This window comes from Hyaena hyaena, unplaced genomic scaffold (assembly GCF_003009895.1).
Source record: "Hyaena hyaena isolate Hyena2069 unplaced genomic scaffold, ASM300989v1 scaffold_432, whole genome shotgun sequence".
In the NCBI taxonomy this organism is placed as follows: domain Eukaryota; kingdom Metazoa; phylum Chordata; class Mammalia; order Carnivora; family Hyaenidae; genus Hyaena; species Hyaena hyaena.
Window position 1 is genome coordinate 1130743 of NW_024081063.1, and position 18708 is coordinate 1149450.

Sequence of the window (18708 nt, forward strand, 5' to 3'; positions counted from 1 at the left end):
GGAGGGGCATTAAGCAAAAGCAACTCTCATCCTACTATGCCGAAATAACCGATGTTAATATTTTGGTAAATATCATTTGTCCTTTTACTTTGCTAAATATGTATATTTTTATAAAAATGGGCTCATACTTGCATACTGTTTTGTAACCTGCTTTTTTCACTTAACAATATATTGTAAACATCTTTCCCAGGTCATTACATAGTCTTTTATTTTTATTCATTTATTCTGTTGTATGGCTGAACCGTAATTTATTTAATCCTCTATTGGACATTTTGGTTATATGCATCTTTTCACAGTTATAAACAACACTTCACTGAATCTTGTGTACATCCATGACTGTTTTCTTAAAATAAATTCTTAGACGTAGAACTGTTAGGTTAATAGACACAACAATTTAAGGCCTTTGATACTTCTGTGTTAATGTATTTATGAAATAGTTTCCATTTGATCCAGGCAGTATATCACTCTATAACTGATAAAAGCCCTTGGTCTTTGGTTATCAGACTGTTTCTCTAAAATTAAAGATGACAACTTTAAGACTTGTATCAATACAAACCGAAAGAAATGTCTGACTGTAGCGACCGGTTGGTAGTGCTGAAGCTGAGGTGAAATCAGGTCAGCCCCGGGTCCCGCGGCCTCCATCCTCTGGAAGAGCCCTGGCCTGCATGTGCTCCGTGTGAGGCTCCTGCGTGCGTGGGAGACGCGGCGGTGGCTCCTTCCTTGGCCCGTGGTGCGTTTAACTAAATGTCACGTTTTCTTCCCCTGGAACTTCTCGACTAGATAGGCTCGTACATTAACCTGGAAGTGTTTTCTTTACAACTCTGTAGATACTGACTTTATGAGGATTTAAGAGAGAACTGGGCTTTAGGGACTAGAAGGCAGGATGTTAGGAGCCCATCTTCCCCCTCACCACCTCGTTATAAGAGATGCAGGAGTCCAGAGAGCATTTTTTTGTCACCTTCCCAATGTCATAGACTTGGGTATGATGATGTGTTAAGCTATTTATTTGTGTTTCTCTTCCACAGTGTAATATCTATGCAGTATTTTCTTCAAAACCTGCCTCGTTGCCTATTTTCTAGATTGCCTCAGTGGGGCGAAGGAGTGCCAGTTACCTTTAATAATGCCAACTGAACACAGTTATGAGGGCCCAGCTAAAAGGATCTCTAGCCGTATCAGTTAAACATGACAGATGGGGAAAAAAATGTCTGCCATTTACCAAGAATAAAACCTTGAGTACAAGATCTTTAAAAAATACTATTTTCTCTTTAGGGTAAGTCATTCTGTCAATAATCCAAAACAAGACCATATTTGTTGCTTTATGTGATGGAATACATTTCTGAATCACTCACATGACCCTGGGTAAGATCTATGCCAAAAGCTAGGCTATCCTATATATTTTTGGTTTCTCTGAATTAGACAACTTAACATTTATGTAATAGTTTATATATACTGACTGTAAACTCATTAAGTCCCAGTGTGCTCATGAGTAAGAAAATAGAACAATCCCAACTAATACTCCGTTGTAATTCATGGTTTCTTTCAGACCTGCAAGTATTCCTTGCTCACGTCACCAGGTTTAGCTTCCTTTTGCTTGTTAGGCTCCAATCACCCTGATCTCTTGGCTCCTTGTGCTAAGTGCCTTTGCCTCGACTGCCCTCCCCGCCACAGCCTTAAACACGTATACTTCCCTCTGCCTAGAACATTCTTTCTCTTCTTGTGCCTGGCTAAGTCTCAGCCTTCAGATCTTAGTGTAAACTCCATCAGGAAAGCCTTTTAAACTTGTTAAACCGTATTACTCACCAAATGCAGAAAATGTCACCACCCCAAACTGAGTAGGTTTGTACACGGCCTATATGTTGGCTGGTACAGCCTCTTAGACATTTCTTTCAAGACTGGGCTTCTTTTATACCTGATTTTAAGGATTTTAAAACCATAAGGCAGAATCTTCAAATCACGGGCCACAGATGACACGGGGATGGATCCATTTCTCTGGCTGCTGGCATCACCTTGCAAGTGATGGTAAGCTTGCCTAACCACACAGTCCCAGCTGTCCCTGACCTATTCCAGAGACAGTTTTCTTTTAGGCCGCACAGTGGATTGATACCTGTGCAAGGCAACGTATTGTAAACACTCCATTGCCAAGGTTAATGCCAGCAAGCGTGCCAAATAACGGCAATAAAATACGTACTGGCTCTGGCTGTAGAAACCTAATGGCCATATAACTAGTTTTAGGGGTGGGAATTACAGGGTGATTGGTAATTCCTCCGTCTTTCACAGACATACAGAAGATTGCAATATTCTGACAGTGCAACTTACACTGTTGGCTCTTGCAGGTATAATTTAGGTCTTCCTTGATGGTCCTCTAAGAGCAAACTTTAAGTCTTTCTTTGGCACCTATTTTCTAGGGCTCAATTTCAGAGTACATCTGAATGAAAGATATTTCAAAACTTTAAGCACCAGGCACTTGGTTGTGAAAACACATTGCGGGACAACTGGGTGGCTCAGTCGGTTATGCAAACCACTTTGGCTCAGGTCATGATCTTGTGGATCAAGAGTTGGAGCCCCACTTCGGGCTCTGTGCTGACAGCTCAGGGCCTGGAGCCACCTTTGGATTCTGTGTCTCCCTCTCTCTCTCTCTCCCCTTCCCCTGCTCGTTCTCTCTCTCTCTCTCTCTCTCTTCTCTCTCTCTCCCCCCAAAAAATATTTTTTTTTTAATTATAAAGAAAAAGAAAACGCAGTGCTAGGCAAAGACCAGTCGTAACAGGTGGTGCCTTACAGCCAGGGCAGGTATGCCAGGGGGCCCGTTCTCGTATACACAATGCCCAACATTCGATTTGCAAGAAACCAAGACCAAATCCTTCTTTCAGACCAAAGCAATCTCTAATCAAAGAACAGAAAGAAATATTCTAGCAGACAGCCATTTAAAGAAATGGCAGAGCCATTCCTCACTTTGGAGGAAAAGTAGAACTTTAAAAAAAGTGGTTTCTTGGTGTACATTCCCAACCTTGTACATAGCAGCGCCCACATAGCACCAGAGTGCCATCCTGTGGGGCAGTGTGACGGCGAGAGCTAAGCAACCTATAGTTCTTCGTGGAGCACAAGCTGCCATGTGAGTAGGAATAGTCACATCAAGGGCAAAGGGAAACAGATTCTAGCTTAGACTTCATTTCTGAGAGTAAGGTAGTCTACATACCCTCAATGGCTCCTGGTTCAAAAAAACCAAATGCTGGGGGTGCCTGAGTGGCTCAGTCGGTTAAGCATCCCACTCTTGATTTTGGCTCAGGTCATGATCCCAGGGTCGTGGGATCGAGCTCCACATTAGGCTCCACGCTGAGCATGGAGCCTGCTTGAGAGTCTCTCAATCTCTCCCTTTCTCCCTCTGCCCTGCTCCCCTACTCATGCTTGCTCACGCACTCTCTCTCTCACTAAAAACAAAAAAACAAAACATGCAAATGCTGAAAAGAACAAATTATTAGGTGAAATATTTAAAATATGTCACCACACTGACATGAAAGTAAGGCAAAACTCCACAAAAATGAATTGAAAACAGGAAAGCTGTGAGGTAAACCCACACCAAAGTCTGCTTTTGCCCCAAGAGTTCTGTTGAACTCCGGAACTAATGTGTGTCGGGGGGGAGAGGGGAAAGGACATAAAGCCTAAGGGTCACCTAGGCTGGAGACTGGTAGGACTGTCACAATGGGCAGCAAGGAACCTTGCCTGTCTCAATTTTGTGCGGGTGGCAGGGGATAAATAATGACTCCCCCCTCAAATTCATAATCACAGGCGAGCACTCAAGGTTTGTGATCCGAAATCGTACCTGCAAGCTTGTACTTTATAAAGTGCTCTCAGGGATGCCTGGGCGGCTCAGCTGGTTAAACGTTCTACTTTTGGCTTTGGCACAGTTTGTGAGATCAAGCCCTGTACTGGGCTCTGTACTCACAGTGTAGGGCCTGCTTGGGGTTCTCTCTCCCTCTCTCTCTGCCCCTCCCCAGCTGTCTTTCTCCCACTCAAAATAAATAAATAAACATTTAAAGTGTTCTCACATTGGTAGTCCGTGGGTACCTGGTAGAGCAAACACACTCCTGTAAAGGTCTCAATTTTAGTCCATACGTCAAATAATCCCTATTTTCCACCAAAAGTAAGTTTAAAAGAAAATGGTACCATAAGTGAAAAAAAAACCAAAAAACCACCTTATACAAAAGACAATAGAATCACCCATGAAGACTCTTAATATTGGTATCAACAAATAAAAATTGATGTGTAAAGGAATAGAAGCATGGAAATATTAATAAGGAGGAAAAGAATAGACAAAGAACAAACAAGATTTATAAGCCAAATAGAACTCATAAGAAAAAAATAATTGAAAATTAAAAAAAAAATAGAGGAAGGGAGAAAAGAATAAGAAAATGGGAGATGAAAGACAAGGCAAAAAGTGGGAAGTGGAAAAATAAAAGAGATATTTATGATGAGGACTCAGAAATAAATCCAACTTATATTTGTAATCACTATAGATAGAAATGTACTTAACTACCCAGTTAAAAAGGAAGATTTTCTTTGGCCTTATCTTTGCATTGTCTCCTGCAAATGCAAAATAATAAGGTCAAAGAAGATCTAAGATATTCAGATAAACACTAACCACAATATTGCTACAGTAACAACAACGACAGAAGGCAAGGAGTATTTATAGAGGTAAGAGTCACTACATAATTATAAAAGGTTTAATTCATTAAGGAAGATCCAAAAATTCTAAATTAGTGTGCATTTAATAATAAAGGCAAAAGAAAAAGCAAACACAACTTCATGAAAGAGAGAAACCTATTAATCATAATGAGATCTTGAGACTCTTCTGTAAGTAAGTCAAGTATAAAGTAAATCGGTAAAGAGAAGCTCTGTACAGCACGACTGACTAGGCTGATCTAATGGACACTACACTCAACAACTGGGAAATGCACACTCTTTTCAAGTATACATGGAGCATCTATGAAAATTGATCACATAAATCACAAAGCTAGTCTCAAATTTCAGAAAATTAAAATATTATAGCTCATATTCTCTGGTAAAATATTAGAAATAAAGATTAAGACAACCATAACCCACTCTTAGCATTCAGAAATCTACTTTTAAAATAACAATGGATTAAATATTCAAACCTCTGGATTAATCAAATGAGAAGGCACAAAATAAACTAACAGGAATGAAAATGGGTCATAACTACAGATGCTGAAGAAACTAAAAACACAATATGGATTGCCTCCTATCAAAAAAACTTAATGAAATGGAGAACTGTTAGAAAAATTTATTAAACTAAATGAAATTGAATCAAGAATGATATAAAACCCTAATATTCTATGATCTGTAAAGAAAAGGAATCAATAGTTAAAAATCTCTTAATGACCAAATGTGTTTTTTTTAAGTTTATTTATTTTTTAAGAGAGAGCACACACACAAGTGGGAGAGAGGCAGAGAGAGAGGGGGACAGAGGATCCAAAGCAGGCTCCATGAAGACAGTGGAGAGTGCAATGTGGGGGCTTGAACTCATGAACCGTGAGATCGTGACCTGAGCCTAAGTAAGATGCTTAACTGACTGAGCCACCCAGATTCCAGGACCAAATGGTTTTAAAGACTCATTCTAATCTTGAACTCTTTCAGATGACTGAAAAACTCATTTCATCAGGCTAGTAGACCCAAACTAGTCAATGATGAGCATTAAAGACGTCCATAAGCTAGTTTTACTCATGAATACAGAAGCAAAAATCCTCAACAAAATATTGGCAAATTGAGTCCAGCAACGTATTATAAAACACACACTGTGACCAAGTTGCTTTATCCTAGAACTAAAGGTTGGTTCAATAATAAAGTCAACCACCATTACTTAATACATTAACATAAAAAACCATTCAACCATGTAAATAGATGAGAAAAATGCATTCAATAAAATTTAATGTCCATTCATAATAAAACTGTTAGCAAAGCAGAAATAGAAGAGGATCTTCTTAATTGATAAAGGCCAATTATGAAAAACAAAGTACTGAACTGAAATGTTGAAAGCATTCCCTTTAAACTGGGATGTTTAAAACAAGGATGTTCACTATCAGTTCACTATCAGTTCTTTTCGACATTGTACTACAGGTCATAGCCAGTGCAGAAAGTAAAGAAGAAAAAATTGTAAAAGTAGAAGGATCATAAAGGAGGAAACTTCTCATTCTTTGCTGATAATGATTATATTAAAAAACTCAAGAGCACCTAGATACATTATTAGAATAAAAATTTAGCATGGTTGCTGGATCCAAAATCAATACATAGCAACATTATCTATATTAATAACAACCAGTTAGATTAGAAAAAATTTAAAAATTTACCATAGCATTAAAAATACATAAAAATTCGGGGCGCCTGGGTGGCTTAGTCGGTTAAGCGTCCGACTTTCGCTTAGGTCATGATCTCACGGTTCGTGGGTTCGGGCCTCGCGTCGGGCTCTGTGCTGACTGCCAGCTCAGAGACTGGAGCCTGTTTCAGTCTGTGACTCCCTCTCTCTGACCCTCCCCTGCTCATGCTGTCTCTCTCTCTCTTCTAGAAATAAATAAAAACATTAAAAAAAAAAAACTAAAAAAAAATACATAAAAATTCATAGGAAGAAATCTAAAATAGTACATGAAGGCCTTTATGGAGAAAAATCATTAAAGTTTATTGAGAGATATTAAAAGATGACCAAATAAATGGAAACACAGTGTTTTTGGCTAGGAAGACTTATTGCTGACAAGATACCAATTTTCTCCAGGCTGATCAACAGATTCAATACAATTACAAACGATAAAACACAAACTGGGAGAAGATATATACAACATGTTTAACTGATGAAGGACCGGTACACGGAATTTATAAAGAAACCATACAAATCAATGAAAAAAAGACACACACCTAATACAAAAATGGGGAAAAGAGATGAATCAGTACTTCACATAAGAGGAAACACATTTATATATGATAAAACTCCTCAATTTCATTAGTAATCAGGGAAATGCAAGTTAAACCCACAGTAAGACACCATATAATCACCACCCAATTGGCAAATATAAAAGATAGCCAAGACCGAGTGTTTGCGAAGAAATAGAACAATGGCACTTGACCACTGTCAGTGGGAACGTAACCTGGTGCGAACACTTTCAGAAACAGTTCAGCATGACCAAGCAAAACCTCCTTCTTAGAGCTGTGGTTCTCAAATTTTTGGTCTCAGAACCACTTTGCATCCTTAAAAAATACTGAGGACCTCAAAGAACTGTTGTTTGTGTGGGTTATATTTACCAATATTTACCAAATTGAAAATTAAAAGAGGCATTTTCAAAACAAAACTACACAAGTACACACTCGATTAGCTGTCAGAGTGATGATGTCATCATATCTGGAAAATAAGTAAACTCATGAAAAATGGCAGTGTAAAGGACAAATAATGTTTTAGTAATTTTATGAAAATAATTTTGTCCTCACAGAGCCCCTGAAAGGGTCCCTGGACCATACTTTGACCACAACCGCCCTGGAGCAAATCTTGTCCATGTGCACCAGGGGCACAGGTACAAGAATTTATTCATTCCTTAAATATTTATTGAGCATCTCCCATGTGCCCTGCATCATTCTAGACATTGTGACTGTCTCAACAGACAAGATCAGACGAAATGGACAAAATCTCTGCCCGCACAGAGCTTCCATTGTACTTGGCAGAATGTTCAGAGCAGCATGGTTTGCTAGCTCACAATGGAAAACAATCCAACTCTCCAGGAGCAGAAGAACAGATACATAAAGTGTGGTAGAGCCACACGATGGAATACTGTGCTGCGGTGAGGACAAATGAAATGCGGCTACATGCATAAGCATGGATGGGGATTTCAAAAACAATGCTTGGAAAAAGTCACAGAAGGGGATAATGCAGCATGAAACATTTACATGAAAGTACAAAACCAGGCAAATCTAAACAGCATACTAGTGGAGATATACCCATGGATGGCAGGACCATAAATAAAAACATGAGAATTATTAACAAAAAAATCCAGAATAATGTTTACCTTGTGTGGTGTGGGGGGAGGGGAGGAAAAATAGGCGGATTCTGGGTGTCTGAGAATGTTCTGGTTCTTATGCTGAATGTTGAATACATGTGTGATCATTTTATTTATTTCACAAGAAATATTGGGGTTTTTTGGTGCTGAAACCCAGGATTGAACACAAGAAATATTTTAAAACGAAAAAGATATAAGATTATTTAATACATAATTTCATCAACAAAGAGAGGGAGCATCTTCCTGTATTTCAGCCACTGCTGTGCACTGCAAATCAGTGATTTATTTTGACTGGTAGGGAAGAAGTACCTGGTAATAGAAAAAGAGGAATGAGATGGGCTGTTCCTCACAGAAGTTAAGCAGTTTCTCGAAGGTCCGGATCCAACGAGATGGGAATGTTAGAGTACTGCTCTGCCGGGATGAGTCAGAGTCACCAGCAGGATACTGGTTAACCGGTCACTTTGGAGACTGGGTATAATCTCTTGTTAAAGCAGAAAACAAAGATAGGTGATGCAAATTCCAAACTAAATGAAGACACTGCCTCTTTACTGAAATCTGACTTTCAAAGTACAAATTCCCTTTGGCACATTCTCCTAACAATGTATTTATGTGTTAAGTAACCCCCAAAATACAGAAAGTGCGTGGTAGTTACTGATTGTTTCTCCACATTGATCAATAACAGGTGTCAGGTTGGTCACGCAAATGTCCTAACAATTTTGTAATCGTGTCTTTGCCAAGGTCATTGCTGGCAGTGCCACTGTGAAGATTAAATAAGGGATAGTTGAGGCGCAATTTTTCCTCGTTTAGGAAAATAGCTATAAATTTGCTATACAATTTCAAAATTTGAAAAAAAAGAAAGAAAGAAAAAGATCTTGAAACATTTGACCCACCCCCTTTCCCCAAACAAGGCAAGCTGAAATTATTATCTTGGATGGTGGAGTTGTTGCGAGAAGCTGACCAGGCCTGGCAGCAAAAGGCTGCAACCCATTCCCAGGAAATGGGGGAAGCCCAAAGTATATTCTCCAGGTCCAATCTCCCCCACTGGGTCTAACACAGGCGCGCCAACTCGCCAGAAATTTCCAGACATTTCTGTAGCTATTTTAAAAATTCCAGGCCGCTACAAAACCTAAAATCTCGCCCTTATTTAAGCTGGAGGGACAGGCCACCAGGGGGTGCTATGCTGCAAGTGGTGGCAGGATGTCTCTGTAAAGGTAGCCGGGGTGAGCTAAGGGTCCTGCTACTCTGCCATCTTGCACCCCCACTGGCAGGACGACTTTATAGCCTTTGGAAAGTGGGACCTACAGAACCCTGCCCACTCTTAACAGCTATGCTGCCCTCAGTGACACACCCACACCTTTGTTATGCGGGACGGTCATTATTATACCTATACCGGCAGCTTTTTCCTCCCTCTCCAGTAAGAAAAATGAGGAGGGAACCTTTCTCAAGTTCTTAAGGAACTTCCACTCTGTCTCTCCAGATACAGGGAATGAATGATCCTCTTGGTCACAGCTGGACATGTGGTGACCACAAGTAACTAGTGGACAGAATTCTTCCATGTTCAAAAACAAATACCAGTCCTACCTTTTCTTTCTGATCTGCAAACGCCCAGACACAGGTTCTCCTGTGCCTTCCTCAGTTCTCCTCCTTTAGCTTCTTATCCCTGGGTGGTAAGGAGACCAGGAAGGGGGAGGTGGGTAGCAAGGAGGCCATTTCCTTCTCTGTAATAGCTTTCGTAACTGATGTAACACGGACTCATACTTTCTACATTTTTTTTACATCTTCAGGAGTAAACATCCTGACATCTCTACATACTCTGCAAAGACTTTTTGTTGAATCAGAAAAATCAAAACAGGAAATAGGGAATCCTTCCGCTGCCTCCATTGCCTCATATCTGGGACTTCCTAACCTTCTCTCTATCCAAGGCCAAAGGCTTTATAACCCTGTATTCTCAAGACTTGAATTTGAGACACTGCCATTACTAGCAGTCAGATGGAGAATATGATGACCTTTAAGTACCAGGCCCTTGTTCAGTTCAATTTATCTAAGATACTAAATACACAAAAGAACCTCTCACACTCTTTTTCAGTTGACCCCGCTGAAATTATCAATCTCACAAATGGACATTTTCTTGATTTTAGTTCCTCAGAGGATAGGAAAGAATCAAATAGATACTAGTAAGATATCGAAATCTATTTTTTTTTATTTTTTTTTTTTAACGTTTTATTTATTTCTAGGAGAGAGAGAGAGAGAGACAGCATGAGCAGGGGAGGGTCAGAGAGAGAGGGAGTCACAGACTGAAACAGGCTCCAGGCTCTGAGCTGGCAGTCAGCACAGAGCCCGACACGGGGCTCGAACCCACGAACCGCAAGATCATGACCTAAGCGAAAGTCGGACGCTTAACCGACTAAGCCACCCAGGCGCCCCTCGAAATCCATTTTGAACAAGGAGGCTGGTATCCTTGGATCTTATAGCCTTTTTTTCCTTCATTCAGCTTCTAGATTTGTTTCTCCCCAGAATGTTGTATTTCATGTTTTTTCAAGAGTGATTTAAAAAAAAGAAAAGAAAAGAGCCTTCCTGAGTTACAGAAATAGTATAGGGAATCCCAGTTCTAGCCGGGAAACCTGGAAGGAAGTTGTGCCAATGTCATGTTGTTTTCTAGGAGTGTAAGAATCCTTTGTCCTGTCAGCTTGGGGGTGGCAATAGTGGCCTGACTCGGTATGTATTAATGCTGGTGTCCCATGTCTTCCAGCAGTACCAGTGCTTTATATCAAATAGGTACATAGTTTTTTCTAATGTTAGACAAGAGTCCATGGCTTTCCTATAAGGAAATAGTTTGGAAATATTTTTAGCTCATTTTCCAGATCATCCAATGTTCAAAATCATAATCCAGCAATACCCACCAATCTCACTAAATGCTCAGATCTTTTTAGATCAAAGACTTCTGCTTGAGATCTATATATACCTATGGTAAATCCCTTTCAGCCCAGTATATATATGACACATTCTTTACCCCAGGACTCTTAGGAACCAAAGTAAGAGCTAAAATCTCTTTCCTATCAAAGCCTTCCTCCCATTCTGACCCCAATTTGAGAGAGGGGAGTGAGAATATGGAGAGATGTAAAGGTGACAATTTTCATTAATCACGTTAACACTATTTAAGTACCAGCTAAATGGCTGATACTTAAAAAATATAAAGACCCAGTCTCTGCCTCAAAGACCTACCATCTGGCAGAGGGAGAGAACAATGCTAACAAGTAAGGACATAATGTTTTTAGGCAGCTGTGACAGAAGATTTGACAGAGGACAGTGGAGGCACAAGACCAAGGGTCAAATCTACCCGGAAATGGAGCATGTCAGGAAATGCTTCATCTTGAAGTCTTGAAAAAACAAACGGAGGCAGGTACGAGTAGAAAAGGGGACGACAGGAGGAGTTACGGAAAGGGACAGCAAGCAGTATCACAGAAACCAAGAAAATGTCCACGTGTGCAGGGAATGGTTAAGTTACAAAAGACAAGATTTGGGGATTTGGGGAATGAGAAGTGATTCTTGACCTCTGCTAGAGCCATTCTGATGGAGCAGCGGGACAGAAGTCTGGCTGCTATGAATTAAGATGGGTGAAAAGCAAAAACACAAGAAATTAAGAGTGATTAGAGGACAAAAGAGATGATAACAGTTCCGACCTGTCTCTTGGACCATGTGCCTTTTCACTTACTAGCTCAGCCACAATAAGAGTTAGACAGGCTTTACATTTCTATGAGAAAATGACTCCCAAACAGAATCCACTAACTTAAAAACAAAGTTTTCGGATACAATCTATTCTTTCTGAGACTGCCTGTATTATTTTAAGTGAACGATAAAAAATCAACCTTTTACAGATTTACCCGGCCATCCGTCACTTAATATTTCAAAACAAATAACGCCTGTAAGTGGTTATAATAGAAAAGGTGCTTTATTTTACATTTCATTGGTACAATATACATAAAACTGCCTAAAATCAGCCTCGGGAAATTTAACTGTCAGTTTATACCTTACGCAGTCAAAGACAAGTCTATTTAGCAACCTATTTCATTCATGGGCAGATTACTACAATAATTATCAACACTAATTATCTCTTCATAGCCAATGTTACAAGTGATTTTGATGCTACAAGTGCTGCAATTTTTTAAAATAAAAATACCTTCAGTTATAATAGACAAGATCTCTAACCAGAACAATTCTTTGCTAGACTACAAGTCTTTGAAATAATAGATCAACAGTTTCACCTGCTTAGAGATGATTATATTTATGTAATTAGGTTATAGGGCAAGGGGCCTCATACATGCAATCCGGATTGTTTTGTTTTGCTTTTTTTTAATGCAGATAACAGTGAGTTTATAATACCCTATTTCTAGCTAAACTGCCAAAACAGTTTACTAAACTAAAACAAAGCCAATACAGTATTTTAGAAAACATAATTCTAAGAGCATGCAACATCAAAATCTTTTTACTACATATGTGCACCAAAGTTGTAGAGCCCAGGTAGAGGACCACAGCACAGAGGCCTGTACATCTGAACCGCTTGCTCAGCAGGGAGGAGTAAATAAAGTCCTTTAACTCAGCATAAACCCTCAGATGCAAGCTATCTGCATGATCTAGTCCCCTGCTACTCAAAGAGATCTTCACTTAGAAAATGTGCAAATCATAGGAAGCTAGATGGCACTTCTCTTGTTGTTTATCATAGTACATTCCATTCATGAACGCACAGCTCAAAGATCTGTTATTAACCATTAATGTCAAGCCACAAAGATCTCTCAATGGCATCTTTCAGTCACCAATAAATGTGACCAGTGCTTAATGCACAAATGCCAAAACAAAACAAAAAAACAGTAACAGAATCTGGGCTAATTCTCAAAGTAAAAACATTTGTTATTTTCACAAATCCCTTGGTATAGAAAAGACTGCCTTTCTCTCTAGAAAATAAGATATATGTTAGAACCACAGGTTCACAGCACAATAGAGGTGTATAAGCAAAGTAAAGTAATCCAAGTACTAAATAGTTGTAAATGTGTACACTCAAACAAATATTCTATTTGCTTAAAGTCAACTTTGCCCTTGTCATTAAGAGAAGTGCTTCAAGATGCAAACTGCTAATTAATACAGAGAATAGGGAGTTAAAAGCAAGAGCTTTATCTAATAAAGCAAATAGATCATTAAAATAATTGGACTTGAAACATACACTTACTATATCTTTTCATTCTTACTCTTTTTATAACTAAACACACATATATACACAAAAATCCTAGCATTTAATATGTGCAAAACTGCTTACCATTTATTTCAACTTTGGTTAAGTATTCGTTTAGCCTCTACCAGACATATTATGGAAGATATACAAATGATTACAAACATAATAATGAGGTAAGTTAAAATTCTACTAGTGCAAAAAGCAAGCATATGCTGAAAGCAAAGCATATGAGTTTAACAAATGCAGAATGAAGCTCTCGTCAAGGGAGGTGCTGAGACAACAGACCAGAGAAGCTCCTTGTAAACATCTTTTGTAAAAATACACATTTAAAGATTAATAATTCATACAGCCACAAGAAAAGGTATTCTAATAACACCAGAGTAGTGCATTTATTTTACCTTTAGAGTTTGGCAATCCCTCGTTACGTGTCTAACAGCTTGCATATTTTCCTCAAGAGAGACTTAGTGAGACACATTAATTACAAATACTGTAGTATAAAAATCCCAGTTCTTTACAAAAATTATATATTAAAATATTCTATACACTTTAAATTAGTAACTGGAACATACATATATATCAATCCTGCACAATTAAATCCGTCATGGCCAGGACTATTCTACGGGAAGCCCGAGGACACAGCTCCTCAGCCTGCCTGGCCTGGCTTAAGGGCGCGTGGTAGAAGACGACAGGCCTGGCCCCTGCGGTTCCTGCGGCTCTTGGTCTGAGCCATCCCTCCTGCAGTTACATTGCTCTGCACATTCATTCCAGGTCTGAATGGGCAGCGGAACCAGGAGATTCCTAAAAGGTTCCAAACAAGCTACCCGTGGCAGAGGGCCCATACCGCCTGTCTGCATCTTTAAGGTCGCAGTGGGGCCTGAGGGAGCTGCCTAATGCTTACTTCTCAGTTGTAAAAAAGTTTATACAATTTTGAGGTAAAAACAATGCAAAAATAAAACATTTAGAGCATTTACAAAAATCTTACAAATGTTTAAAACACTATTTCAAAACTCATGTCCTGTTAAGGTGCTTCTTTCTTTCTGTAATAAGGAGGACATGTACTTCAATTCTGAATTTTAAATTCCACACGTTTTAGTTTCAGCAAAAGCAAAGTTAGAGCCATTAAGACACTTGTTAAAATGTTCATAGATATGCATCTGATGAAAAGACAGCATTTTAGTGCTGAAAGAAACCTTACATGTAAATTGTTTTAACTCCCTCTTGAATTAATGAGGAAATCAAGGACCAGGTAAGAGCTTTGGCCAAAAATATATTCCAATATATGAGCCTGGTATGAATCAAGGAAACCCATTATTCTTTTTGTATTTTGCCATGATTCTTGGAAAATGATGAAAATTCAAAACCAGAGTTTCTAAACTTGCCTCATTCTTTCTTTTTTATTTTCTTAAGCTCTGTGCTAACTGAAGGTAAACAAAAAAATTAATCAAACAGCGGCTCCTAATATTAGTATCACAAATATTACCCAGTAGAAGACAGTTACTAGAGGACCACTGCTCATATAGAGTAATAAAGTTAGAGGGAGCACTCAAAGACAGGGCCTTTACATGGAGAGAACATCTAAGACAGCACAGTGCACAAGAGCCAGTTACTAGAATCATCTCAGTAACTCTAGGATGAATGAGTTATGTGGCCTTTAGAAAAGATATTGGGGTCATAAAGCCTTCTAGCTTTTACCTTAATTTTACTATTTTCCTTTATAAAAGAATAGTTATATAACTGTAAGGACAAATCCATACACTAATTTTCAGAGAGTCTTTGCTTCTTTTCTATTTTTATTTGGATCTAAAATTGAGCAAATACATTTTAAGAACAACTTACAAACTCAAACTCATAAGTGCTAGAAATACAGTCAGAGAATACTCTTTTAAATGACAAATCTTCATAACCAGTTACTAATAAATAATCATCACAATAGCTTCAGTAAAAAAAAAATCAATTTAAAGGTGCTTTTTTATTGTTACCTTGAAGCCATCGAACTTGCGTAGCTGGTCCATATCCCTTTTCATTCTTGGCTGATATCCTGAACACAATGGCAGGCCTGGATGTGTAATCGATATGTGCATTTGCAAGCTGCCCAGCAGTTACTATACATGATGTTTTAAGACCACAATAAATCCTCATAAACACAAGTTGACTTGGATTATCTTGTATTTGTGCTGTGCGGATAGCCAAGTAGGCTGAATATTCCAAAATATTTCCAGAAGGTGACGTTGGAGGTTCCCAGGAAAGGTGGATACCCTCAACATTCTTGAAGAGAGGAGAAAAAACAAAAACAAAAACAGGTAAAGGTTCTGAAGTTTTCTCTAATATCACTTATAATGTTGAGTCTGTCTTTTGAACACAAAATACTTTTTTTTTTGCTAAAGTAACTGCATTAGATACTAGAACATTTATTACCTTTCTTTTTTTCTAAACTTACCTTAGTTGGATTTACATGTTTAATTCATTGCCCAGTTTTCAGTATCATAACTAGACTTAAATGTCTGCCTATACCATCCCAAGAAAGGGATTTTTCTTACCTGAAAGCAGATCTTTTCTTCTCTAAAGAGGGGCAGGACCTTAGGATAAAATATAATTCAATTTCATGTGTTCTATTAAAATTCTCCAGCACAAACTTTTTGGTTCCATACAACAAGAACAAAGTTAATATTAAGAAGCATACCAGATTTCTCTGACTTTCTGTAATTTGGATGCTGTAATTCTGCTTGAAATTTGGTCCTTAAAATTATGAGTTATTAGCAAGCAACATTTTTTAAACTTTTAATCCACCCCACTTATTTATTTATTTTTCTTTAATTGAAGTATTGCTGACACACAGTGTTACATTAGTTTTTAGATACCCCTTTTAGATACCTTTCATCAGTTACTAACAAGAATCTCTAAACTGATGGGTTTACTTCATGTATAAATTTTCAATAAGTAAGTCACCAAGCCTTGACTGGACAGCTCACCTTTGAAATTCTGACCGCAGAAGGAGCTCCAGGAAAACCAGGAATACAAGTTTTAAATTCACTGATTTTGCTGAAAGGGCCTATTCCACAACCATTGATGGCTGCCACCCTGAATCTGTATCCTGTGCCTGGAACCAGATCTTGTTTCTTAAGTAAACTGTAGTCAGGTACGTCTGCATTTCCTATCTAAAACATAATACATGCAAAAGTCAAAGAAAAAGGGCAATTAATCATTTTTTTATTAAACAAGAAAACGTTCAAAGAATGAATTATGTTTTAAGGTTCTAGTCCACATTTATTTATTTCTATCTGCCACACATAGAATAAATCCTCTACTATGAAAGCAACCAAGCCCATAAATTGGTGATTCTTATCCAGAGGAAAAGTGCCCGTTCTGGTTAAAAACCACTGATTATAAAAAGAAATTTAAGCATCTTCTGCACATGAAGAATGTAAAGGTAGAAAAAAAATTTACAGCCACTATAAGCAAAGAAACGGCCCTCCAGACACAGCACAGAAATGTCGGAGGGTGTTCTCTCAGACAGCGGAAGCAGGAACAGCGCCTCCTAGACGCAGGCACGCAGGCCTGGCAGAAAAGCAGGGGCCACCAAGTGTGATGGGGCATTTAAAAAATTAATACTCAGCAGATGTTGAACAAATGTTAAATAACTGGAATGCCTACTCTGGGTAGAAAGATACTAACATTCACAACTTTCAAACACTTTTTCCATGTTTTCCCTAATTGTCACTGCACCACTGTGAGACAGGTAGTGCTAATGTATCATTCCCTGTTTTAAGGGAGCTCTATCATTTTTACTTTATCAATGAGGAAACTGAGTCTCAGGTTAAACAAGTGAGTTCTCCAAGGTCACACTGTTGAGTACTGGAACTAATGATTCAAACTCAAGTTTACTGACTCTAAATTTTATGGCCTACTTTTCTTTTGGGAAAAACAGGTAATTACTAGGCCCTTAGGTATTGTTATTTCTTATATATGAAATTAAAATACAGCCAGAAATTTCATTAGGTATAATATCAACAAATTTTTCACCAGGATTTCTATTTTTGTCAACAATTGGAAAAATATAGAAGTGATATATTCTCCATCTGTGCAGATCTTTGGGAGAGTCAAACTAAGTATCTATTTCCTTGGCAATTCACTCTCTGAAATTCCCCATTCCAGAAAAAAATGAGTTCAGTGTGCTTTGGAGCTGTTATCTATTTGATAATTCTTAGAGGGTTAATGTCTCATTAAATATATGAGTTCCACTTTAACGGGTTTCAGAACCAAGAGAAAATTAGATTGTATTCAATAACCTACAGGGGGCTGTTAAATTTTTTAAACTGTGAAATCAGGAATTTAGAAAGTTCTCAGTAAGAAAAAAATGTTCCATTCTCTAAACACACCAGGTAACAAAATTAGAGCTATTTAAAAGAAATCCTTATCTGTACTGGCCAGACCATATTAATTAGGACTCAAAATCCAGCCCAGTGATTGTATATGATTTTTTAAGTGACCTGCTTACGATACAGCCCATAAAAAGAGCCTTATAAAAGAAGAGAAGATAAGAAGGCATATAGAAGTCTCAAATAAAGATTGTGAACAGATCCCAATTTCACTCATTCAAAGTGACTTCAATCAGGATTATAAAAAAAAAAAAAAAAACACCTTGTTTGTGAAACTTACAACTCACAGTGTAGAAAATTTATCAATAGCTACCTTTGAGATGCTTTGCTTCCCTTTTGGCAGCAGATAAAACTGGCTCACCAAAGCTGTATTATTTTTAAAAATTCCTACATCACACCACTGTCGTTCTCCCGCTTTCACTGTGGCCACTGGATTCGAAGGAGTCTCTTTCTAATTTTAGAGAAAGAAAGCTTTATCAAGACTCTTATTGAGCACATAAGAAACTTCAAGATTTAATAAATCCATGCAGTGATCTACAAGTAGGTATACGGGTAAACACCACAACATTAATAGCTCATAAGTACATAAACTCTTAACAGATTAGGTCAACTGACAGTGAGACAGGGAGGCCAATTCAAACACGGGGGGTGCCAGGCATTCTCCAAGTCAGCAGCTCCGGGCTATCACCTGAGCTGGAGTTAGCATGCTTTCCGATCAGTGATATGTTAAAACGCCAGCTGTTTTATAGAACATTGTCATTTCAGAGACTCTCTCAGAAAATGTAATCCCCTTAGTGTGACATTATGCCTTGCTCCAAAAGGAGCAAATAAGGAAAAATTCATTCCAAGCTGGCTTATTTCTAGATTCAAAAACAACTAGCAGAAATTCCGTGATCTTTGCACTTGAAATACCTGTGATTCTCCAAACCTAAAAGGAGAAAAAATGTTCAAAACTAAAATGCAATTTGAATATACTCTTTCATATATACTAAAGAGGAGCAGGTTAAACAGTTTTACATTTTTTACCTTGCTTTAAAACAAATACACTTCCTCTACCTTA

At 38.2% G+C, this 18708-nt stretch overlaps 1 protein-coding gene across 2 annotated transcripts in view; it reads right to left on the reverse strand.

Annotated features, from left to right (window-relative positions):
* Positions 1-11973: 11973 nt before the first annotated feature.
* The window catches only part of HCFC2 (host cell factor C2), a 38916-nt gene continuing 32181 nt past the window's right edge, over positions 11974-18708 (reverse strand). The window contains exons 13-16 of one of the 2 annotated variants that reach the window (XM_039252893.1): positions 17962-18099; positions 16242-16427; positions 15810-15848; positions 11974-15537 (exon numbers count right to left, since the gene is read on the reverse strand). In XM_039252893.1, coding sequence (XP_039108824.1) covers positions 15223-15537; positions 15810-15848; positions 16242-16427; positions 17962-18099 — 678 coding nt within the window. In that variant the 3' untranslated portion in view covers positions 11974-15222. The remainder of the gene's footprint in view (positions 15538-15809; positions 15849-16241; positions 16428-17961; positions 18100-18708) is intronic. The other variant, XM_039252894.1, reaches the window with a different exon arrangement.